We start from the raw sequence: 24985 nt of genomic DNA, 5'->3' as shown, positions 1-24985 counted from the left end.
CCACAGAAGACAGGGTACAATTTTTAAGTTTTATTTAGTCTAGTATTTCCCTTTCAGTTATGTCATATTCTTCCACTTATCAATGACTGATCCCCTTTATTATTAATATGCATGACAACAGAAAGGAATTCAACTTATGTTAGGGTTAAGATGACACTTTACACACACAGCTTAAAGCATGTAATGAAGTTAAGTACATCAAGGTAAATACAGGCTCTTATTTCAGACCATTCTTAACAAAGAACTGGATGTACTGAGATCTAATTTTCTTCATCATAACCATCTAAACACACAACCTACAGGAGTGTTCATGGATCTAATTGAGCTGTCATTAGGACAACAATGATTCCACCAGCCTGTCTTCTTCTGCCTCCTTGTTTGTTCTTGCTGCTAAGCATTAACACAGGAGGAATCAGGACAGGGGAGTGGGTGGAGGACAGATGGGTGGGGGGTCTCCATCTAAAAGTTTTCAATTCGTCATGTTCACATCTGTACACGCCAAAAAAACGTAATGGTGACCAAGGGAAACACCACAACACCTGGCATACACGGACCTCAGCACGAGGAGGGTTCAGAGTAAATACACACACACGGTACGGTTAAGGGTTAAGGGCCCTGGGGTCTGGTAGCCGTGGTCCCGTCCTTGCACATACACAGATACAGTCTCACACAAGCACTGTACACGGCACAAGAGGTCACCTAAATACATGGAGCCAATGAAGGAGAGCTAACATCTAAGAGGGTGGATTGGATAGCCCAGTACAGGCTGAGAGGGGGTTAAAATTCTTTAGACCATCAGGTCACACTCTCTCACACTCACTCACTCTCTCTCTCTCTCTCTCACACACACACACACACACACACACACACACACACACACACAAACACACACCCTCATTCACACAGTGACATACGTCTGTATGCATTTAAAACTCCATAAAGCTACACGCCTGTGCAGAATATACTATCATTACTTAGTGTTGCTAGCTATAGCCATTGAAATGGCAATATATGTTCAAATATTATATGTAACCGTTTTTTCCTCAATATACAATGATGAAATGCATTATACAGACAAACGAGACAATGTAAGCTGTTCACATGTTCAGTACATCAAAAGTAAGAGCTTCTCTACATTAATTTCTTCACGAGTGCAAAATCCAATGCTCCTCCACCTACTTCAAAGGTTCATTGCTGAGCTTTAGCAAGTCCACTTCTGCACAAACCATAAACCAATAAAAAACATGACATTAACATAAACACAAAAAAATTCTAAATAAGTAGTCATAAATATGGAATGTGAAAAACAAAGAAACATGTGGTCCAATTTCTTTTCAAACAATACAAATAAAAGTCCTTCAATGCAGTTAAATGTTTTCTCTTGTAACAGGACAACATAATAAAAAAATAGTACTCAAAACCAGAGTGGGCTGTTGCTTGCTTGTGGCCCCTGTTGTGAGTAGAAGACCATGGGAAGCTGGTGAGGAACACAAAGAGAGAAGGACAGATGGAAGGAAAGTGTTGGGTCAAGTTGTGATGGGGGCTGATGGGTGTTCACATGCCGTAACCAAAGCTGGGCTGTGGCGGCTGGGTATAGCCTGGTGCTGCTGTGTAGCCATAACCGTAGGCCTGCTGGGGAGGCACAGCCACGTTGGGCCCGGCTGTGAGCATAAGCTGGGGGGTGCCTGTAACAGAAATTTCAAAATAACCTGTCAAAAATATTCTCATTTTACCAACGCAATGATGATGATGTGTGTATGGTCTTTTTACCGTAAACAATGGGTTGAGACTCTGTAGCCTGCTCCTCCTGTTTCCTCAGGGACTCGGAGGCTTCGAGTTTGTCCACCTGTGCAAAAAACAACAACAGTGACTTTGTCAGACTTCAGTTACACAGCACGCGATAGGGCTCTTAAAGAGCAAGGGCTGAGACGCCGCGTTTGTAAAAACTGACCTCTGGGTTATTTCACTGGCTGACGGATGGGACCATTCCTGACAGGCGAAGATGAATACAGTCCAGATTTAAATAAAATCAGGCTGCAGGAGGCAGGCCTTGCTAATGTGTTGTAGGCCCTCTATAAGGCAAAATGAGTAACTACAACTAGAGAGCTACTGGCTACTCTATCAAGCTTTGCTACAACAGTCTACATAGACATCCACTTAATTGTAGAAAGTATTAAGGATTAGGAGGGGAGACAAAAAAGCAAACAGCTACTGGGTAATAATGGTCCCACCATCCAGCCACCTAAATCATCTACTCTAACATGTTGGAAATGTAGAGTATGTAGAGAACCAACCTCTCACCAGTACAAATACACTTAACTAAGACCAACATTAATGTTTTTCACCCATTAGTTCGTCCATCCCTTAACAGATAATCAAAACACTCGGTACACTTTGTATTTAAGTTGGTGGACAGAGAAGCAGACGTTGACACAAATTAGCTTGATTAGCTTTGGTTGCAATCAGGATTTGGCATTTCTGTAAGTAATAATTCAATATTATTTTAATTTTGTGAACCTAACAGAGGGGAAGACTACATTCTGTAAGAGTGATCTCTTAAAGTTGACTTGGTACCAACAGGGCAGAGTAACAACATAGTTATAAAGTAGAACTTGAGGCTTGTCATTGCCTGGGTGCGAACAGCTATGAGAAGCATTTAGCAGCCTTGAGAATCAAATTAAAACTGCCTGTTTTTTCTTTGGTGCTTTAAGTGTTTGTTAAGCAGCTCAGAGGCAGATAGTGACGGGAAAGGACAAAAGATAGAGCTAAAAACAATTCAAAGAATTAAGCAGCCAGCGAAAAGCTTCAGATATTACCCTCAGCTATAACAGTTTGCAGCTTAAATACTGATGAAGTCAGTTAAGGAAAATGCTAAATGATGCAACAGAATAGCTTTCTTCTTAAGTTGGTTTTGGGTTCAGTTCTCTACATACTGTCTGGTTTCCTATTACAGTCAGTCAGTCTGGTTAAGCAGGCTGTTTCAAGAAAAGACAGGCTGTTGTTTGGTTTGAGAAGAGAAGGGTTGAGAGACATGCTGAAGCGGCAGTTTAGTCATTTTCTTCTTGAATAGTGCATGAGAGAGAAAGAAAGAAAGAAAGAAATAAAGAAGAAAGAAAGAAAGAGAGAAAGAAAGAAAGAAGCAGAGAGCCATAGTGGAGGGAGTGTGAAAGAGGGTGGAGGGGATGGTTTTGTACAGCCAGTTCAAGGTTTCCAGAAGCAGGCACAGCCAACAACGATGTCTCCTAGCCTGGCCTGAGTGCTGCTGGTGCTACCAAGGGAGGGGAAAGGCATGCTTGTCGCTCTACATGTTATGTATTTTTTCCCCAAAAATCACACCTAAACTACAGATTATTTGCTCTCACACATTCAACTTATTTGTTGTGTGAAGAGACCACACTTTACAGTATGAAAGAATACTCAGAGGGACATATGCTGTCGAAAAATACCCCACTCTCGAAATGTTTACACCTAATGTTCATGGTTTTTGTTGTCTGTTTTCTGGCATTGACATAAGTTCAGTAGTACAGACAAACATGGAGAAAAATAGAAAGGTCTCTGAAAGAATGGTCACTTCATTAAAATGCCTCATTGGTGCCTCTATTACCGAAATTAGGTCTTACACTTAGCTGCAGTCTATGCTATTGCACCACTGTCCCAATACAGATATAAATATGCCCCCACTCTCTCTTGATGTAAAGATATAATTAAGAATTATTAATGTCATATGCCTTGAAATTTCCTTTACAGTGTCTACATGTGCTTCCTAAAGTGATTCAATACCTTTATTCTCATTTTACAAATCAAGTATTACATAATTTTCGTTGTGCCTGTAACTTGAACAGTGACAATAAAAGAATGATCCTTAACCAAGTCAGGATGATGGCCAGCAGCAGACTGCAGCTGAGCGGTGTTACCAGACAGTTTAACATTAGAATTCTTCTACAAGTCTGTGAGAGAAGGACCTGACCACAGCAGGTGAGGTAGTTATCCAGAGTGGCACTCTTCATCCATGCCTAAGGAGAGCTGTTGGGCATGCTGGTTTAAGTGGATGCCTCAGTGTGTTTTGAGGGTAAAAGGCTGTGATAGGGCATATCTGATAGAAATAGGTGAAAGAGGACGCAGTTAGTGAGAAACCCAAAGATAATTATCCCCTGTATCTGCAGTTTCGCTCAGCTCTGTGGAGCTTTATGGCATCTTTAAGATCATTGTTTTTGTCTCCTGCTTGCAACTTAAATGTTTTGCTTCACTCTCACTGCTCTCATAGTGTTGCTGTCGGCTGTTTTAAGCTCTAGTTCTTCATGTCTTCTTAAAAAGTGGTAATATGTCAGGGGTGTGTTTACTGTGTGTTTCCCGTTGCCCCCAAGTGGCCAAAAAATGTTATTACTGGTTTAGGTGAGACTTGGAAGATGAAAAAATAGCAGTAACCTCATTTAGAGATCTGGGCTTCTTGAGCTAATACTGACGAGACTGAGCAAATCTGGTAACCTGACACCAACATACCACCACTTAAACAGAGATCACTGCAAACATTTGTTTTTGTTAAACACATGATTTTTCAATAGGCAAATCCTATCAACAATTATATTAATTATGAATTGGACGTAATCTCAAGAAGGAATGGAACTATAGGGTCTTAAATAAATTGGAAAAATAGATTTTTCCATCATTTTTGCATCACCTAACCCAATAAATAGTTCTTAATTTTTTGTCTCAAGTCAAACCAAATGCCGTCGGTGACACCAGCAAACCTAGCAGAGCCCCGAGGGATGGGTGTGAAGAGCCCCGCTCTGGAATCTTGTGGGTTGGTAGGTGGTCTAGTGGAGTGGAATTTACAATCAGAAGCAGCAGAGTGACATGGGGGGGAGAGGGGGGGGGTCATGCGGTTTCTGCTAATTTTACTCCTCCAAACTACAGGCTACAGGACAGGGGAAGAGGGGTCAAAAAGAATGATTAGAAAATGGATTCGACTTTCACCTTTTCCTTTATCGCATCAACCTGGAAAGGAAATTCAGAGAGGCAACTTAAGGAGGGAAAAAAAACAAATGGAAGTCTCCCAAAATAGAAATTGACAGAGAGAAAAGAGCAAACAGAGGACTTGTCACTTAAAGAAAACACAAAAATCCTGAGAGAGAGATGCGGGTAATAACGCCACTTTTGATACAAATGCAGACTTGAGATTACTCTATTATGGTGAATTCCAACTTGTTGCTGACGACAGTGTGAAAATTCAAATACAGATACTGTCGAATAGGGCCTACGATAAGTTTAAACACTTAAACAAGATATACTAAATAATGTAAAAAGTGATGTAATACAAAGACTTAGGGAAATTATTAATTGTATATATTCAAATATATAAATGATTCCTTGTTTGAACCTGTTTCAAGTAACCATCTGATGGGGTTGCTAAAACAAGTAGTCAGCCACAAGACAATTTACTTCTGTGTAACAGCTTATGACAAACTGAAGTACTTTTGATGTAGTAAAAGTCCACCAACTTGGCATTCCAAGTTTGGCAAATAAATGCAACAATTTTTTTATTTATTTATTTTTTTTTTTACAAATGCTTAACTCAGCTCTACTATCGGTTTTGAAAACAATAGGTGGGTCGTACTTTTTGCCATGTAACAGAGATATAAATGGCATGACGAGCGACACAGCAGTTATGAATCTCCTCTGGAACACATTTGTATGGAAAAGTAGCTTGAATGGATGGAAACCCAAATGAAAAGGAAAACACCAGTGATGACACATGGCTGACAGAGGCATAGGAAGATGAGCATGAATGGAGGAAGGAATAGGCAGTGATGGTGGGCTTCATGTACAATACTGTCTGGGCGAAACTGTGCGACACTGCCTATAGTTGACTAGTATTTGGAAACACTTTTAGTAGCTGCTGATCCTTCTTTTCGGCATCAGATGGGTGGAAATACCATATCAATCAGGGAAAAAAATTATTTAAAGATTCAAATTATTATTTAGTTTCTTTATGTGGTACACCCATCTGATCAGGTCTCCACAGACAGGAACAGGTTTGCAAATACTATGTCACGAGTTTTAACACCTAACAACAAGAGAAAAAAAACATCACTGAGCATGTAGGTTACCTTGTCTATCTACCTTCTAACTGCCTTCTTTCACTGTAGTTCTAACTATAACATGTCTTAATACGCTTTTCTCTCTTAGGAAACCTTCTCACAAAGCCATCTTCTTTGTCCTGATAGACTGGAACACATCGTTTACCTCTGGCCAACCCACCTTAGACAGATACTCCCTCATGACCTGGATGAAGTATGGCATGGAGAAGTCCATGATGTTGTGTCGCCAGGCGGTTTCCAGCACCACGTCAGGCCGCAGCAGATCGTAGCAGGTGAATAGACAGGCCGCAAAACACTCTTTCTTGTCTTCCTTCAGGAACCAAGCCAGGAGCTCTTCTGCCAGCTCCGTGTCTTTGGACTCTGATGCGTACTGCATGGCGTCCTGCCGAGAGGAGAGCGCAATCACAGTTCAATAAACTGACTTAGGGAAATATCTGCTATTTTACATTTCAGTGCATTAAGTGGGTTTCTGGAGTGAAATGTGATGCTGTGATTTCTATCACTTGGAAGAACTGGAGGGCATATTGAAAGTTATTATTGTTTATAGCGGCTGTGCACCTTGTAGAGCTTGTCCTTCTTGCAGAGCTCGACACTCTGTTTCCAACGGTTGTTGCCCTTGAAAAGGTAGGCTGCGATCCTCCTAAACTCAATTAGCTCATGCTTCTCCAGGCCCTGGGCCAGTGAGATGTTGTCAAAGTTGTCATAGGCATCGATGGAAGTACGCAATGCCTGGAAAAGAGAGAGAGAGATGATTATAAGATAGAGCTGAAAATGCAACTCAGTAAGAACATTAATCCTGTTGGTGAAAATTCTGACTCATTTTGTGTGCTGCGCTGGATTTAAAAAAGTAGATTACTTTAATATATGTTATGATACACAATGGGACACGTGATCATATCATACCGCATAGTCTTCCTCAATGATGAAAAGGTTGTTGAGTGCCTCATTCACTGACTTGTTGTTGTGATTCTGGACAGACCTTAGGTAAGGTTTCACCAGAGGCAGCTGTTTCACCTAAACAAAGTATCAGAAAAAACAATTAATGTCCATTTTCATCTCCTTCGGAAAGTAAATTTCACTAAACAGCCACTAATAACTTTACACAAGTGATCAATAATAGCATTTCTTTATATAACTTCATTGTTTGGAGATGGGTTATAATTAATTCCAAATAACACTTTGGGAAATGTTTATAGAAAGCAACAATGGCGCAGAACCTTGCTGAAGAAGTTGACAGCACGTGTGTGGTCCAGTCTTGGAGACAGGACGATGAGCAGGTCGTTCAGTAACAATGGTTTGAACTCCAGATAAAAGTGGATAGATTTGTAGTAGAGTTCCACATTGGCCACCTAGAATGATAAAAAATATTGTAGCTTGAATTTTGGCAGAGTAAAAACTAGCATCACTAATCCTTCAACAGCTTTTTCTTTTCTTTGTCTTTTTTTTTTTTTTTTACCTTGGTGACAATGTCTTTGAACTGGCCCTCCTTCCATGCATCAGCTGGGTGGTTCATCATGGTGATAATAGCGTTGTCATACTCCTCGTACTTGTCGTAGAGGAACACCAGCTCTGCCCACAGGTGGGCCTGCTCTGCAGCCCTGAGAACCTGACACACACACACACCCCGACATAACTCATATTTAGCTTGATAAACTGATGAGGAACCGTTTTTACAGCCTTTAGAGAGAGACTGGTTCATTACAACTGGTCTTAACCAAGCTGTATTTCTACAAAGGTATTCATGCAGAAGAGTGCAGAAGAGTATTGGGGATTGTTACATGTGTATGTTGTTAAGTTGATAATAAATCATGCTTTGCTTCAAGATGTTGCTGGTGTGTTCCTCGCCTACCTTTGGAATGTTGACACGGGACCAGAAAAGCTCCAGGTGCTCCCTCATTTTCTGGGGTTTGAATTTGGAGTAGAGGATGGCCAGCTCGGTGAACATACCCATGTGTGCACGCTCAAGTCCAAGAGCAGCCTCCAGCATGGTGATCAGCTCCTCAAAATAACCACGGTCCTGGAGGATGCAGACACATTTAATAAGATTACTCACACACACACGCACACGCACACGCACACGCACACACACACACACACACACACACACACACAGGTCTAATTTTACCTAGGAATTGTTTTGCATGAAAATTCAAATCAAATATTACTCATTATTTGTCCTTTCAAAGTCAAATTTCATTTTTGGGGAAAACTCAAAATCCTACTGTCCTGTGCACTATATGCCTGATTCCTGATAGTTACATGTTCATTAGTTACTTCACATTGGTTTTAACTGTGACACGTTAGTTTAATACTAGCCCATGTTACACCATGTACCTGATAATAGTTGATGAGCTCCTCCAGTTCATCAGCATGGACGACAATATGCAGGCCACACATTTGGGCAAGACGGAACTCCTTCCCATCTACACACGCAAAACAAACCTGAAAGAGCACAGAATCAAATTAAATTTGCTTCATATCCGACTATTTTCTTTAGTTTACTCCAAAGGACTTTTTTTTTTTTTTATATAAAGAGATAGTGTGAAAGAAGTGAAACTCTATCATCATTCCTCACCTCCTTCCAGGTGCGGGTGCTGTTGGCCTTGCGTGCTCCATCCACAGCTGCCTGGTACTCTCCCAGGTGGACCAGGGTGGAGGCCAGACGGCCAAAGTTGGATACGTTGTTGTAAAGCAGCTTGGCTGCCTCATACATCTTGTCATCATAGCAACGGTCACCCACCTGCAGGATGGTAAAAGAAAGCATGATCAGCAGGGTAGCAACTGTAAACAAGTGAAAAAAGTGGTAACAGCTGTCTATATGAGTGTGTTCTGTGTGTCTGCATGCTTCTCAGGACCTACCTGCTGAATGTGAGCATTATTGGGTCCGTTGATGAACTCTTCCAGCTCAGCCAGGCGGTTGGTCTTGGCCAAGGCAAAGATCAACTCTGTTTCAACATAAGACTCGCGGGCCTTCTTACGGGCCATCTGCAGAAACTTCACCAGGTCCTCCCAGTTTCCTGCACAATCAACCCCCATCAGTTTCATGAGCATATCAATCAACTCACTCATCACACACACCACAACACCACTGAAAGTAATACAACAATAAACAGCAAAGCACCATGAATTTTATAGTTCTCCAAAATTCTTCAGATCTAAGCACCAAATGTGCTAATATGATAGATTAAGTTCATCTTACCACTTTGGGCTGCAGCTTGTCCCACTTCCATGTAAGCAGAGGGGTCATCAGCCTTTATGTAAGAGTCAATTGCTTCTTTGACAAGGCCCTTTTGAAGCTGGGCCTTTGCCAGCTGACTCCACACTGGTGGCTCATTGCAGCGCTCAGCAAACTCGTAAGCTCTGTCCAGGTTACCGATGTGCTCAATCAGAACCTGAAAAAAATGAGACAACATTCATCTTATGTCAAGTTAAAAAGCTTAAAAGGTTAAAATGATACACAAACAGTTGACTTTTTAAACACCTTACAGTCGAACAGTAATCTACTGACCTGCACAGCAGAGGTGTTGACATCAAATTTTCTGAAAATAGCAAAGGCCTCCTCAAACAGCTCATTGCTGATGGCGATGTTAGCAATGTCTGGGGCATCATAATTGTCCAGACGGTTGATGTACTCCATGACACGTGTCCGATCAGCTTTAATGGCCGTCAGGATGAGCAGATTCTGGAGGTTTCTAAAATAATCAAGACAGGAGGTTCTCAGTGAGCGTTTAATTTTCTACGTGGCTAAAAAAGTAAAATCTATTATCAATTGAGTTTTTGAACATGATCACAATTCAAGAGTCTTCTATGAAAGAGAAAATGGTTTAGTGAAATAATAAATTTTTTAAAGTTTACTGAGTTATCTCCAAAACTTTCAACAAGAGACTTCTGCTGTTTACATGTAGCATCAAGTCTCTCTCACCTGTGCTCACTGAAGACAGAGTTATCCAGGACAATCTTCTCCAGAAGCTCGATGAGCTCATTGGGAAGGTCAGCAGTCATGAAGGCCTTGACTGTGACAGACACCTCCTCTGGATCCTGGGTCTCTGACAGGGCTGTTTGGACAACCTGCAGAAGAGAGGGACAGAGAGGGCTAGCTATACAACATCTGGAAGCAAATGAAAACCTACCTTTTACATAGTTTACAATTTAACAAGCAACATAAAGGCGAATAAGAAGACAAAGGAAAAACGGATATTGTTAGAAAGCTTTTTCGGAAAATTTAAGTATACAATACTATTGCTAACCCAGTGTTACAGGACTAGCAGAAAAGCCAAGTCAGTAATGCTCTCAGCTTTTTGCATCAACAGGCCAAGTAAACTTCCCAGGTAGAATAATGTAGAGAGCTTAAATAGAGCAAAGGGTCAAACCTGGTCGATGAGTGGTCTTCTGTAGTTGTTGGTCTCCAGCAGCACGCTTGCCCACAGCTCTGGGTTCTTGCGACGTACAAGGTAGCGGGACAGACTCTTGAACAGCGAGTTCTCATTGCACACCTAAAAGATGACAAAAGAATTTATATAAAAAGGCAAAAAAAAAAACAACAAAAAAAACTGTTTTCATGTCAAAATGGACGCACATTAGAACAACTGACTTACTCAATATGTCACAATCCATATGTCACATGTCCATATATGCCCTGTCCATTTTTTTGCTTTCTATGAAAGTATGATTTCTGTTTAAACTCACATTAATCAACTCCTGGTCACACTGTCCTCTTTCGTAGGCCACACAGGCCAGGTGGGGGTCTCTCTTCTCACAGTACTTCCCCACCACACGGCTGTCGTAGTAGGGGTTCTCCCTCAGGAAGCGCTCAGGGTTGTTGTTGCTGTCGATGTAGATCTTGGCCAGAGCATTGTGGGTAGCAGGCTCCTCGCAGCCTTCATGAATACGAGCCTCCAACCATGGCAGCAGCAGCTTCAGTCTGGAGAAAGACACACAGTTACGATTTCTCATGACTATGAGCACAAAAATATTTGTCTTAAGTTATATGACCAAGCAGCATAGAGCTAAATGAGTGATTCCCTATCACTGTGCAGTTCAATTAGTTCCTTTCTTACCGATTTCTTTTCTCCACTTCAGCCACCAGTTCATCTGTGGAGAACTGTCCTCTCACCACCATGATCAGGTTCTTAATCACATCCTCAGCACAGTCGACATCCAGTAACCCACCAATGACTACCGGCAGACGGCTTGGATTCACCTGGAATAAATGATTCTAAAGTTACTATTCAAATGTCACTATTCAGTTAAAGACCAATGTCTACAGCCTCAGAGAGGCAGTATAAAAGTTAAAATCGATGGAGGGATGGGGAGAGAAGGAAATTACAGGATGGAGTTTCTTGTCAGTCAGGGATTGTGATTCCATTGACAGCAAACAAAAAAAATGTAAAATGTTACACTATTTACTGTTCCAGGTGTAAGAGACCAGTTTTTCCTCAGGCGAGGGAAGTAGTAATGTACCTTCTGCACGTAGATCTCGATGTATTTCTGCAGGCTGTTGCGGTACAGGTACAGGACCAGGTCATGGACAAAATCAAAGCGATCACACACAATGATCAGAGGCAGCTGGTCAGTCAGCTTGGCTTCCTGTAAAATAAAAATGTTGGCATTGACTAATAAATGTTGAATAATAGTCTCATCAGACAAATTACTGGCAGAGAGGTTAGGTTATTTCATAGTGAAATGTTTATTCTGCACTGGCCCATTTCTGACCTTTAGGAAGTTCTTCACACGTTCAGGGTCATAGCAGTTGCTCTCTCTGCAGATTCTCTCCACCTCTTTGATCTGGCCTGTCTTGCAGGCTGCCTGGATATATTTGAAGTGGACCTCTGGATCCTGGCTGAAGTTCACAATGGAACCCAAGAAGTAGAACAAACCTGCAAGACAAAAGAGTCAAAATCAACAGGTGAACTAACTGTAACTATTTCAAATAATTGTAAAATAGCACCCAGTTTATTCCTAGCTTACCCTCAAAGCTCTTGAATGACTCAAAAAGTTCAGTGAGGGCCTGAGTGGTGAGCTGCTCATGGTACTTGGAGGCCACCTGCACACAGATCTGCAGGTTCTGGCGGATGTTTGCAGACAGCATTGCCCTCAGACACTCCAGAGAGTCCTCCACTGACAAGGAGCCAAAGAAATTCACCAACCACTGCAGAGACAAATAGAAAACGATAAGCAATGCAAAAGCAAATATAGTAACCACAAAACAATAAATATAATATATTTCAAATGAGCATGTTAGTGCTTGTTAGTGTTAGTATTTTCTTGTGTTCCTTCATCTGTATTGTACCTCTGGGTTGAGAAGGTGTGTGTGCACCACAGCGCGCTTAATATCATACAGGTCAGTATAATGCTCGAGTGCCCTCTGCAGGAGACCGGCCTTCTCACACAGCTGTGCCACATGAGCACGATCATAGTGGGTGAACATCTGGTTGCCCAGGATGGCATCTGCAACCTGAAAGACATGACACAGGGACAAAGACATTTCAGCATCGTTTGAAGCTTCGCAACAGAGGCAGCAGGAAATTAAATTTTTGGTAAACAGAAACACAATAAGATGCTTTTGAAAGAAAGAAAGAAAGAAATCACAAGAGTTAGTTTGAAAAGGTATGATTTGAGGAATTGTATAAAAATATAAAAATAAAAAATAAAAATCTCACTCATAATCTGAATTCATTCACTGAATGGATTCAAAACTGAACAATTAGCATATTTAGATTTGATGTACCTGTGGTGCGTGGACCAAATTCATTTCCAGCAGGCGTGTCTGCAGTGGTCCTTCCATGGGTCTGTTGTTCTTCAGGGCATCTAGTAGGAATGATGTGCACTGCTGGATCAGGTTGTACTCCATGAACACATCAACAATCTGGAGACATAAGAGAAAAAAAAAGTCATATGTGTCAAACTCATCTTCAAAGACCTGTAGGTTTGGTTGTCTGTTTAATCAAACAACAGCTTCCTTCAATGTATTTTCTGATTGCTGACTATAGAACAGCAACATAATTCTGCTTCTGAAAGTGTTTTTTGTTTACCTGCGTAATGTCAGCAAGTGGCTCTTCATCCTGAACCAGCATCTGGGAGAACTGTAGGCCCTGCTCTGGACTGATCCGCATTACGTTCCTTAGCAGGAAGATCCAGTCTGGAGTGTATCCCACCTACAAGGACAACAGATCTTTAAGCCTAACAGCCCTATATCTGATGTGTGAACTTCTGGAATAACAAAGTCAGGCATTGTCACAAACCTTCTTGGCATAGAGAACAATTTTCTGGAACTGTCCAGTCTCTGCAAAGCACTGAATGACCTTATTGGGGACGTTGGCTCTGAGGTAAACACTGAGAGCAAGAGTAGGATCGACAGACTTCACTAAGTCTCCAAGCTCCTCAGAGCACTCCAGCTGTAAACACACACAAACACACAGTGTCATTGAAAACCAGTCTAGCTTTTAGAGGGATATACAAGTCCAGGACAAGAAAGTCAGTAACCAAGTGGAGTAAATCAGAGGAACAGCACAGATGCACTTAAACCTTTCCAAGCAAACAAAATTACCAAACTGGCATTTACGTGTCATCCTCAAGCCTCAGCACTGATTGACTGAGTCCAAAATTAGTCATTTTGGATTAAAACACCACACTGACTTTCAAATTTTTGATTCCACTCCAGCTATTTTACAAAACATTACTCATCAGTTCTTCAAAAAATACTTATGACTTTCTGCTCAAAAAACAAACTTAACTAAAAGCAGCAGTATTGTGGTATTTGTAGAAGTGGAGGAACCAATTAACTGACTATAGCAATAACCTGCGATGTGCTTCACCTTCATGGTACTAAGGTTTAGGCAAGGCATCTGTGTTTATTTCCCCCCAAGTGATGGATCTGTTGTTTTGGAATACAATTTTTAATGGTCTGTCTACCTAACGAACTCAAGCTCTATGGTGACAATTTTGAAAAGAGTTTCTGAATGGAATATTTTAATGACATGATTAGTGGAAACATCTCCTCTGAGGAAACACAAAGTTTGTTCAATATAAAACCAACAACTGTGTCCCACCTTGTCCTCTTTCAGCCATTTCTCTAGTAGCTGCTTGCGGCCCTGCTGCAGGACAGGCCTGCACAGCTCCAGAGACTCAAACTTATTAAGCTGGCCTTGGTCCAGCAAGATGCCAAAGTACTGGAGCAGGGGAGACGTCTGGCCTGGTTGAGCTGGAACACTCTGGAAACGGCGGATGGTGTCTGGAGTCCGCAGGATACCCTGAGAAAGAGAGATGGATAGACAAAGTATTTACGTGACCGGTGTTGTAACACTTAAAAAGAATTAGTTCAAAGTTCAGTTCATACAGATGAAAATGACCTAGTTCACGTTCAAAGTTAATTTTTTTTAAAATTTTGAACTAAATTCACAGTTCCAAATATGAACTAGTTCATGTTCATTTTTTATTTATTTTTTTACATAAATAGGCCGCTATTTTTTTTCAATAGAACCGCCTTCTACCCATCCATCACCAGCCCCAAATCATTGCCACTGCAAAACTAAATGAATTATTGTATACCACTGAAAAATCACAGACAATAGTTACATTTAAAACCATCTGTACCGCTAGCACCAGCCATGCTGGGCCGTGTCTATGGAGACGTCATGCGGCGTGCGGTAAAACGTGAGCGGCATTCACTTGCTCACGTTCATCATTTGTAAAGTGATTCGTTCAGTTCAGCACTGACAAAAAAAATTAACGTGTTGAACGCGTTCATGTACAACACGGTATGTGACAATGGCAAAGTCGCTTCTGAGCACTGCAAAGCACTGGTGAAAATTAGAGACTGTAGTGAACTTAATGATTTCTAGTATTTAGAGCATTTCTTTAAGAAACTGCTCAACCAAAAAAAAACAGTAAAAAAAAAAATTGCATCCCCAGTTAATCTGTCTTGTTGATTTTAAACTATTTTTGTATGCAAATCTAAACTTGTTTTACATGTACCTCTGAGTGTTTACTATTATACTAATCTACAAAAGTCTGCTTAGTCTAAACAGTCTGAGCTTGCACTAGTTGAACTGTGAGTAATGTCATGCCATTTGACCCGGCTCTGAGTGCACACTGGCAGTACCTTGGGTGCATTGGCCGCCACCTTGGCAGCTTCTGAGTAATTCCCTGCCGCAAAGAGGGTGTTGAACTTGCGAGCGAACAGCTCCTCAGCACCTGCGAGGTTGTTTCGGACAGCCATGCGAAGAGCAAGGTCTGGGTTCTGGAGCACATTAGTAATGTAGGGAATGATGTTTTCCTCCTCCACGCACACTGACAACACCTGGAGAAGAACATGTGCATGCTTTATTATCTGTACATAACAGAGGATTCCTCACAAATGGGAATTATTCTTGGAGGAAAACAAGGCAGTGTCTATGCTATATTTTTATTTAATTCCTCAGTTCATTCAAAAAAACAAACACCACTACAGCAAATAGGCATATATAGTATATAATATAAATATCTAAAAAGAATAATTCTTAACCACCTACACCTACAATAAATAAGTACATGCTACGCCAAGCAAGTGAACGCAATCTGTGTGTATAAACGGTGCACCTTTAATTGAAAGTGAAATGTTGGAAAACTTGGATTTGAAACCAAGTTCAAGTTCTTTGTATACACCTCTGTATGCAAAAATAGATTTAAGTGAATTATATCCTAAGACGTGTACTTGTCACATTCCTACATTACACAGAGGGATTACCCCATGTTGTTGCATGCAGTGTTGTGTATGTGTGTGTGCGAGCGAGTGAGTAAGTGCGTGCGATACACTGAGCTGTAAACGGTAGGCCTGCAGGTGAGAGCCAAGAGCAATAACAGGATTAGATTGTGTAGTCTGCCCGGCCAAGCTTAGCCCTCCTGCTGTGACTGTCACATGCTGCCTGACACCGAAGATGCTGCTACAGCTTGATATTTTCACAGGTTTCCTTACTCAAGGTCACACAACAACACGCAAGGTCCCACGCTGATACACAAAAGGGCTGACATACCACACGGAAAGTGAATCACTAACAAATGTCAGCAAAAACAGACCAACACAGAGTACGAATATACACATACTGCATCTCATACTAATAGTGTTTATATCTGTGCTCATTTGTTGGAAGTTATTCTTCATTTCTTAAACAATTTGCATTTTACAAATGTATGTAAAATTTGTATTGTAAGAGATTCATTAAGGTTACCAGAGTTTGCATTTCTCTTCCATTTCCAACCTCCAGCAATAACATTATTTTGGTGCAGCCAACATCCCAAATCAAAGATTCAAAGATGAGAGCTAATCACCGATGAGTAAGTCTCTGTTGCTGTTAAGTTGCAAAAAGCCAAAGGGGCAAAATTAGCATGAGCCTAACTATTCCACTGGTATTTTTCAAGAATCTGATTCAGTGTCCCAATGCAGTGGTCTGAATTATTTGACTCAACACTGATTCAATCCTATAAATGGCTACTAACTCAACAGTCGATGCCATTTCTTCAGTCAGCTCAAATAAGAAGCAATCATTCTTCCCTTTAACTGAGGAAGGCCATATTTCCTAGCGTCTGTTGAACACAATTTACAATTAACATTTAATATTAATATTCAGAATTATGTTTAATCTGAGAGTCCTACGTGGCAAAAGAAATCATTTTGATAATAAATCATTATGGCCAGTTATTAAAAATGCTTATGCTAACTAATATGCAGGCGAAGATAGTGTATGATCCAGTAAGATCTTTACATGAACATGTAACCATCTAATGTGCGCTGCTGTGACTTTGCACTGTGCACAGCCATTAATGAGGAAATTACATAAAACTGATACAAATGAAATAAAATAAATAAAACTTATTGTAAAGGGTTACGGAGGAGTTGAATCTCAACACAAATTTCACTCTATTATAGATAGATGGAGGTCCAGAGTGTGTACATTAGAATACCTGTCCTTTCCTGTTGACTCCAATGATGCCAGCAGTAGGTTCATGGGGGGCAGTGACAAAAATGGTCTCCCCACTGATCCTGTTCATGTAGATACAAGTACCAGTCTCCAGGTCGTACAGGTGGATGTAGCCGTATTTGGTGATGAGAAAGACTACATCTTGCTTTGAACTGATCTAGATATCCAGGAAGAGAATGGTTAAAACAGATAAGCAAAAAGCCAGATCATTGTCAAACTGCCCTTAAGCTAATACTGTAATTGGTTGGCAAAATTGCTTGACCTCTTCCTCTCTTATTTTTTCCAAGTTGTGAAAGCATTTGTTGGATCAAATGATGCAATTTCAGCATTTCAAAAATGTTCTATCTTTGAACTGCTTCAGTAATAACTTTTATCCACTCCAGGCCAAGACAATTCTTATCGTCATAAACAATTTATCTTCAAGGCTGTGATGACATTTGGAGAGTGGTGTTTCACACTAAAGGGAATCTTACTTGTAACACAATTGTTTAGAGAACAAAGACAAACAAGCAACAGTACCTGCATGGCAACAGGGAAGTCATTCTGCGCTTCTGGAGGAAAGAAAACATCCACAGCTTTCTTTGGAAATGGCTGGTTCCCCGTCGGTGGGGTTCCCACTTCAATGATATGCAGCTGTAAGCAAAAACACAACAGGAGACAAAGTCAGGTTACAGGGGTCTCTGCAAAGTTTAAAAAAAAAATCTAGATTCTACATTCTCTCAAACCCTTTTCTAAGCATTATTGATTTCCATTTTTCCAATGAGTCTATCTTGATCTCTTTATTCTTGCAGTTGTCAGCCTGAAACTTTGCAGTATCAGTAAATCTTACTTTTCCTCCTGCCTGTCCTCGCACAGCAAAGCAGAACAGAGTTGACTCTTCAGTGTTGCCCTCCATCTTGAACTGTGCAAAGCCAGCGGCATGCCCCTCGATGGGCTGAGACACCTTCCTGTCCACTGAGTAGAGCTGCATGGCTCCGACGACGCGGTTTTGCTGAAGAGGAGAAAAAGCCCACAAGTTAGGAAAAAGCCAATTCTTTAATACCTCTGCTTCCAGTATCGACTTCATGGTAGGTGAAACCATATATAAGTAATTAATCACAAAAAAATTGTTTAAATTTTTTTTAAATGTTTGCTGTAGGATCAGATAGTATATTATTCAAATGTTGCACTGCTGTTCTCCACCGAAATAACAGGTTTCTAAAACTGAGAGAACTAACAGTACTCTGTTAAAGTGTGAATGATATTTTTTAAAATGATCAGGATTAAATTAGGTTGGAGCAACTCTTTAACCATAGTTTAATTACCTGTGCTGAAATGCCAATGAGCAGCAGCCACTTCTGTTTGGCATCGGTACGATAGTTGATGATCTGGCAGCCTGCCAGGCTGGAGTGACGGTCAAAGACTTTAATTGGCTGTGAGTCACCCTCCATGCTCCAATGGTAGACTGCGTTGTCTGTGACCAGGGCAACAGTGTTGAGGGAGATCCATTTCCAGAAGGTCACGTCATCTGTCATCGTGTGAGCCTTCATCTTGCTCTTCATTTCAATGTTAAAGATCTGCAGGGTCTTGGCCGCTGAAAATATTCAGAGGCATGGTTAGCGTACAGTGATGCAGGCGAAAGCTGTGAACCCCCAAAACATTCTAATAATAGCAGTGAAAAAAAAAAATCACCAAAATCAGTCTAGTGACTAAAGCTACCACACACAACCCACAGCAGACATTGGGAGTAAACATAACAATTGCGCACACCAAAATTCCAATTGCTGGAGAAATGTTGGTAGTTAGGGTTTGGTTGGAATAACACCGAAGGACCACACAAAAAGCCAGTACCAGTGTCAAAGCAAGAGGCAAGACCAACAAAAGGGCAACCACTGAAGTGGTAGATCTGCATTCAGTTAAATCTGATGCAATCAACTGTTAATGTGGAACACACTCAGTTGAGACTGAATATGCAAACCTTTTCTTACAATTTAAAGTCATCACTCATCTATAAAACAGATTTTTAGTTGGAGAAATGCAAACAGACTAGATATTAGCACTGCATTAAAAAAATGCCACCCCTTCATATATATGCAACCCCCCTGCATGAGGCCATTGTGCTGACACAGTGAGGGACAGAGGCAAAAAGCTGAACATGGCTCAACTTTTTCCTCGACGCGATGCAATGACATAAGGCGAGGTGCTGCGTTGGCTGAATATGTGCAGGTGCAGAGTCCAGGTAGATGAATTTGCTATGTGAGCAGGGTATCACTAATAGTGGCCTTGCAATCATCACATTTTATGCTTTATAAAATTATAAAATCACAGATATAAAATTCTGTGCAGCGCTTTGGCATCCGATTAGCCTTCAAATTCATCGATGTATCACTCTAACCTGTGTTTTCTGGATCCAATTTCATCGTTTCCATGCCATCCATAAAGACACACCTGCATGAATGCAGTCCCTTGCCCTTTTTAATGCAGTGCTATTTTAAGTCTGGATGCTCATTTACAGAGATATTACGACTATGCTTTCTGTGCATTTCAGCTGGATCAACAGGGATTTTCCATGTTGTTTTGGTACAATGGTTAAATTCTCTACAAATCTTTTCAACCAAAACGAAATCAATTAGGAATCAATGTCAGCAGAAAAACATGTTGCCCAGTGCAAGTCAAAATGGGGCTTTATGGCCTGTGTCCAGCCCTCCACCCACACCACCTACTAGAGAAATGAAACTCCAGGCATGTTGTTATAGCTCCCAAGTGATTCACATTGAAATTTAATCCTAAAATGCGGGATGTGGGAATTTAGGTTTGGTCTGAATGCAGATTAGCAAAAGAAGACTACAAAGCACACAAACAGATGTGATGATGGGAAGGATGCTGGACATATGCACTCACACCCATTCTGTTTTTTTCTTCCAGTTCAGTCTCACTGGAGGAAAGCCACTCCAATTCTTTGGGCCCAAGACAGATATCTTAGACTCAATCGGGGCAAACAAGCCTAAACCAAACTAAACCCTATGATTAACTGAGATTCATAATTAGCACAGCATATGAATGACAAATGGCTCAAACCCAAAATTGTGAGGTATAGTAATAAATGCTTTGGTAAGACTGTGTCGATAGTACACTGAAAAATACACTGTTTACATAAAATAAATGATGAGAAGAGATGAAAATTTAAAAAAGTAATTAGTCTAGAGAAAAATATATAGTAAATTGGTAAGAAAAGAATACTGCAATAATACAGATTTTGTCGTTTAATAAGTTTGTCTGTTTATACAACATTTTAAACTGCAGTTATTCACCACTGAAGTTAAAGCACAAGTTTTATAAGCCACTTAAGGCTAATCCTCTGGCATAATGTGAATGGTCAGTAGGACCACTCACAATACATGATGTAGAATAACAGTTTGTTAGTATGAAAATCCGTACATTGTTACAGAAAACCTGTAAGCAATGTCAGTATTTGCTTGATAAGAATAAACCTACTTGTGTCATCTAAACATAGGAAAGGTAACTGAAAGCACCATATTTGACTTTGATCTCTACAGTGTCCAGGGGCTGGCCAGACAAAATTGTCTCTGTATATTCAGTAGCACATTCATTTGATCTACATAACTAGTGTCACAGGTTAATCCATGATCATCATTGTTCTCATAAACTTGACAATGCAACTCTAGTTGCATACACAATGGTGATAAATGTGTATAAGTTTCATGTATATATTATCAGTATCTCTGCTTCTCCCAGTATCATTATTCTATTCTTTACTACATGGCATAGTGTTGTTTTTTAATGTACCACTGGGGCGCCAAATTAGCAAAATCTTACATGCTACATGGAAAATTTGGCATAGGATATACAGTATATATCCTAAATATATCACATCTCTGGCATTTCTTTTATCTGCCAGCCCAAGGTTAGATTAGGATATACTTAAAAGTAGTAGAGAAACGAAAGTATCTACAACTGACATATAAATATTGAGAATATATTTGATTATAACATCACAAACCACTAAATTAGGTCTAAACATCATATGAACGTGTCCATAGGACAGGCAATACATAATAGCCTTTTTATTTAAGACATGTCACTGCTTGCTTAATTTTCCCGCTGTTTAAACCATATTTAAACCACTTAACCATATCATTTTTTCTGCATGTTTTAGCCCTCTTACTACATATTTATGTACTATACATTACTACCAACCATTTTCCAAGGGACATAATACTCTGTAACATTTCTGAATATTCACTTGATTTTCCATTTATTCTCGGGTTTGTGTTTTTTTTCTTCAAAGACAATTTTCTGGCAGAGATGATGGCAGATGTTATGTGGGTACCCTCAGGTTGTGAATGACTGAAGAAAAACTGTCATAGGAACTGCCGTGTTGAATGTTGCCATGTTTTTTTGTAATGAAGAGAGTCAGATTTACATCTTCATGTCCTTATCACATTACATACGTTTGACTTACGGTTTGCAATTTGAACTCCTAGAATGTTTTCAACACCAAGTCAGTGTTTTCTTTCAACCATACTGCAACCACAGACATAAAGTCTATGATTACCACACAATGATAATGTTAGTTGGACAAAAACCCACACGGGCAGGCTATTTGTAACAATTAATTACCTATCTAAAACTACTTTGAAGTCTTTATGTGCTAATTTTCATACTGTACTGAAGTTAAGTACAGCATTCAAAAATATCAATTATAGTATGTTTTAGAAAATGGTCAGCTGTGATATAACATATATGTACAGTGTAGCAAATGGGACAAACGTATACACAAAAGAAAAAAAGATAGTCTTTTAAGCTGCCCTCTTAAGTTTTGCTATGGCCTGCTTATGTTATCATATTCTATTCAAGCACTCATTAAAATTACTATCGGTACTGTGCACACATTTCAAGACAGTGCATACAGGATTACACTTTGACAACTCATGATATGTAAAATTCAACTCACCGTCTGCAAACATAAGAAAGCAGTAAGAAATGAAAAAAGAGCAAAAACAAGCAAAATAGACAAAGCATTCATGACAGCATGACATTTTACTAACACTGGGACTACATCTACTTTTCCAAAAATTACAATGTCTTGTACATTTAAATGTGTTTTACTTTATTTTAGTAACTCATTTTTTTGACAAACAGAAATGGGGTGGTCTACATATGAACATTAAAATGAAAAGCAGACTGTGACAGCTACATAACCGACTGACAACACAAACAAAATTTACACAAATTGTCAAATGTACTTGAAAAGCACCATAGGAAAGTATGTGACCGACCAAGACTTAAAACTCTTAATTTTTTGTCTATGTGCTTTAAAAAAAAAAAAAAAAAAACCTAACACACTCCCCTCAACGTGGCACATAAAGCTATGTGCTAACAGCGCTAAAGATGCATTTTAGCTAGAGCTTACCTTTAAGGGCGATAACTTTGCTGGCAGGATTCATGATGGCGCTGTCTGCAGAGATGGGCCTGCGGATGGGATTGTTGGGGTCTGCCATATCTATGATGACAACCTGGGCCTGCTCACCCACTTTCTCCCTTATACAGATGAACTTGTCGGACTCCATCGTCAGAGTACTGAATCCAATGTTGGCTGGGTTGATTCCCAGGTTCTGGAGCTGAGATATGAATGCATGATCTGTTTTAGTAGCAGCTACTGGCCAAAATTGTTTACTACAAAAATTGCCAAGGATGATACAATAAAGTTAAAAAACGTATTTCCACCGTGGTTCCTTTTGTAAAGACAATAATAGCAAATATGCCTTCATAAAAGTTGTTAAGTTCAGTTTTTGTTGAAACTCTTTTAGAAAGGTGTTAATCATTTTGGAGGCAACCGTTTGTAATGCTGTGAAACTGTACTGCATTATACCAACAGTGTTTCTATTATTTTGTCCATCCCATTTATATCGATGCGAGTAGGCTACATAACTGAATATTGCTGTATAATGCAAAACAGCTCAACAGAACCACAAATTGCAACCTCAAAAACGACCATAAAGCTTAATCAACACCTCTCTAAAACACTGATTTTTTTTCAGGACCATGGTATTAAATGTATTGTTTTAGGTATATGTATCTATTAAACTTGCAACTGAGTGTCTACTGTTCCTTAGCAAAAGGTCATCCAAGGTGCATGGTCATGGTATAAGAACTGCTTCCTATGGGGTTTCATCCTGAATGTAGTATTAAGTGAGAAGACTAAGCACATCTAATACAGTCAGAAGCTGAGATTTGATGTAACAGCTGAGCTTGAACTCGACTGGACTCTAATCCGGTCCCAGGTGTTTTTAAAAAAAAAAAAAAAACAACATGATGTACATCTATGAGATGGGAACAATTATGCCATTTTTGACAGAATGGGTGCACCACCCGGTTCATCTCGGATTGCTGGCTGAGGTGATTACATCTCGGTTAGAAAGCACGACAGGATAACCCTTCAACTGTAGAAATGGCCTGTCGTGATAAAACCTTACTCTGTAATATGAAATGGCACAGGGTCCTTACATACTGCAGCTACTTGATTTAGTACCTCAGTTGACACATCATCATTATCACCACAGGGTCGGTGTGTTTATAACAGTATGGCTGCTTAATCTTTTATGTGATCCAGGTTTTACAAAGCTACGATTAAACGACGTACCTACAACATCCCTCACGACACACACACTGCCACGGTTAGCTAGCTAAAGTCGTTGCTATTAGCTAACCCTGAATGTGGCCATGCATATGTCAACAATGCAATAACTGAGCATTGAAGGTCAGCAAAAATGTTTAATGTTAAACAGTTTCTCCTCCCGGTTGTCGATGACAGCTAACGTCGGCTAACAGCATCAGTGAAATGAATGAGCTGCTAGCCTGAAAAGCTAGCTGTTAGCTACTGGCTAAACGGGGGAGGGGAGGTCATTCATTTGCTGCGGGTATTGACGTCTAGCTCAGCTAGCACGCTGTCAAACGACCGTTAAACAGGGAAATCAACACGAAATGAGAATGCTGGTGGTTCATATAGCGGCTAGGCTTTGCCTACATACCTGCAGGTGCTCCTGGAAGCGGATAGGTAGGATTTGCGCCATGGCGGTTTCCTTGAGCTTCTCTGGAGTCCTGAATATCTAGCCGTTCAGCTAGCTAGCTAGGCAGTAGCACCGCGCTAGCTACGACCTCCTCACTGTACGTGTAGGTCGGAGCCAGTCAGTGAAAACGAAAAACACGATTAAAAAAGGTAGTGTGCAGTGCTGTCAATCGTGTTTCCGAAAGCTGGGATCAATAAAGATGTAAAATGTGTCCCCCCTTCTGAGTGTGCTTTCTGCACTGCATCGATGGATAGCAGTGGCTACGGCTGATCTTCTGTCTAAAATCCGCAATGGCGGCGGAAACGGCTCAGAGCCTTTCCAGTCCGGAAGCATCCAGGGAGCTCTAGAAGGACACTGGCTCAGGCCGTGTGTTTAGGATGAGTATCATCAATTTCAAGTTTTTTTTATTATTTTGAAATATAATCAAAATAATGTAATTTATTTGCGTTTCTGCTCTATTCAGACTGTAGTCTATTTGTATAAAACCAACTAATAATTCGCTCATGTACGTCAGTTCCGTAACAAATTAGTAAACTACCTTTAAAATAAATAAATAAATAAAAATTCCCGGACAGCATATTTTCAAAGCTTTAGTCCAACTATTAACCCTTCAGCGAACAAATATTTGAAAAATACCTACAAAAAACGGTAAAATTTCAAAAATCCATACCATATGTATGAAGACAGCAGTCAGTTGAAGGTACAATTCAGTCATGAACAACATATGCTTAAATTTTCCACCTAATGTGGAAAACATCTCTAAAAATTTAACAATTGTAATATTTTCTTCTATTTCACTACATTTCTAAACAAAGCTCAGACTCAAATGTCTGTAAGTTTGCATGATACACCCCATAGTTAA

At 40.2% G+C, this 24985-nt stretch overlaps 1 protein-coding gene across 3 annotated transcripts; it reads right to left on the bottom strand.

Annotated features, from left to right (window-relative positions):
* Window positions 1–15: 15 nt before the first annotated feature.
* On the bottom strand, window positions 16–24434 carry LOC111651340 (clathrin heavy chain 1-like). Of its 3 annotated transcripts, XM_087172683.1 has the most exons (34): window positions 24085–24434; window positions 22467–22674; window positions 18358–18626; window positions 17883–18044; window positions 17573–17686; window positions 17037–17210; window positions 15199–15396; window positions 14147–14347; window positions 13340–13492; window positions 13130–13252; window positions 12826–12963; window positions 12388–12552; window positions 12066–12246; window positions 11811–11974; window positions 11559–11684; window positions 11156–11298; window positions 10785–11019; window positions 10469–10591; window positions 10021–10166; window positions 9607–9790; window positions 9298–9490; window positions 8958–9115; window positions 8674–8838; window positions 8433–8540; window positions 7948–8115; window positions 7555–7704; window positions 7316–7447; window positions 7002–7112; window positions 6657–6827; window positions 6259–6480; window positions 4975–4995; window positions 1952–1989; window positions 1771–1846; window positions 1548–1685 (listed from the first exon to the last, which is right to left on the bottom strand). In XM_087172683.1, the coding sequence occupies exons 1-33, from the start codon at window positions 24124–24126 to the stop codon at window positions 1816–1818; spliced, it is 4917 nt and encodes a 1638-aa protein (XP_087028809.1). In that variant the 5' UTR covers window positions 24127–24434; the 3' UTR covers window positions 1548–1685; window positions 1771–1815. The 3 variants fall into 3 exon arrangements, with proteins under 3 accessions (XP_023257095.1, XP_023257097.1, XP_087028809.1); XM_023401327.2 differs by lacking the exon at window positions 1952–1989 and having other exon boundaries at window positions 16–1685; window positions 24085–24433; XM_023401329.2 differs by lacking the exons at window positions 1952–1989; window positions 4975–4995 and having other exon boundaries at window positions 16–1685; window positions 24085–24433.
* Between the last annotated feature and the right edge of the window lie 551 nt (window positions 24435–24985).

Source organism: Seriola lalandi, unplaced genomic scaffold (assembly GCF_002814215.2).
Source record: "Seriola lalandi dorsalis isolate HSWRI2012SDOR001 ecotype SW California unplaced genomic scaffold, Sedor1 jcf7180002053582, whole genome shotgun sequence".
NCBI classification, from domain to species: domain Eukaryota; kingdom Metazoa; phylum Chordata; class Actinopteri; order Carangiformes; family Carangidae; genus Seriola; species Seriola lalandi.
Note: the sequence above shows the minus strand (reverse complement) of the source record. Positions and strands in the feature narration are given on the sequence as shown.

Bases quoted from the DNA above. Each gene is read 5' to 3' on its own strand.
- LOC111651340 (XM_023401327.2), bottom strand. From the start codon at position 24,126: ATGGCGCAAATCCTACCTATCCGCTTCCAGGAGCACCTGCAG. The intron at 18,627-22,466 runs GTAAGCTCTAGC...GAATATTTTCAG, and splicing joins CAAAGTTATCGCCCTTAAAG to CGGCCAAGACCCTGCAGATC. The intron at 8,116-8,432 runs GTACATGGTGTA...TGCATCCTCCAG, and splicing joins AGCTCATCAACTATTATCAG to GACCGTGGTTATTTTGAGGA.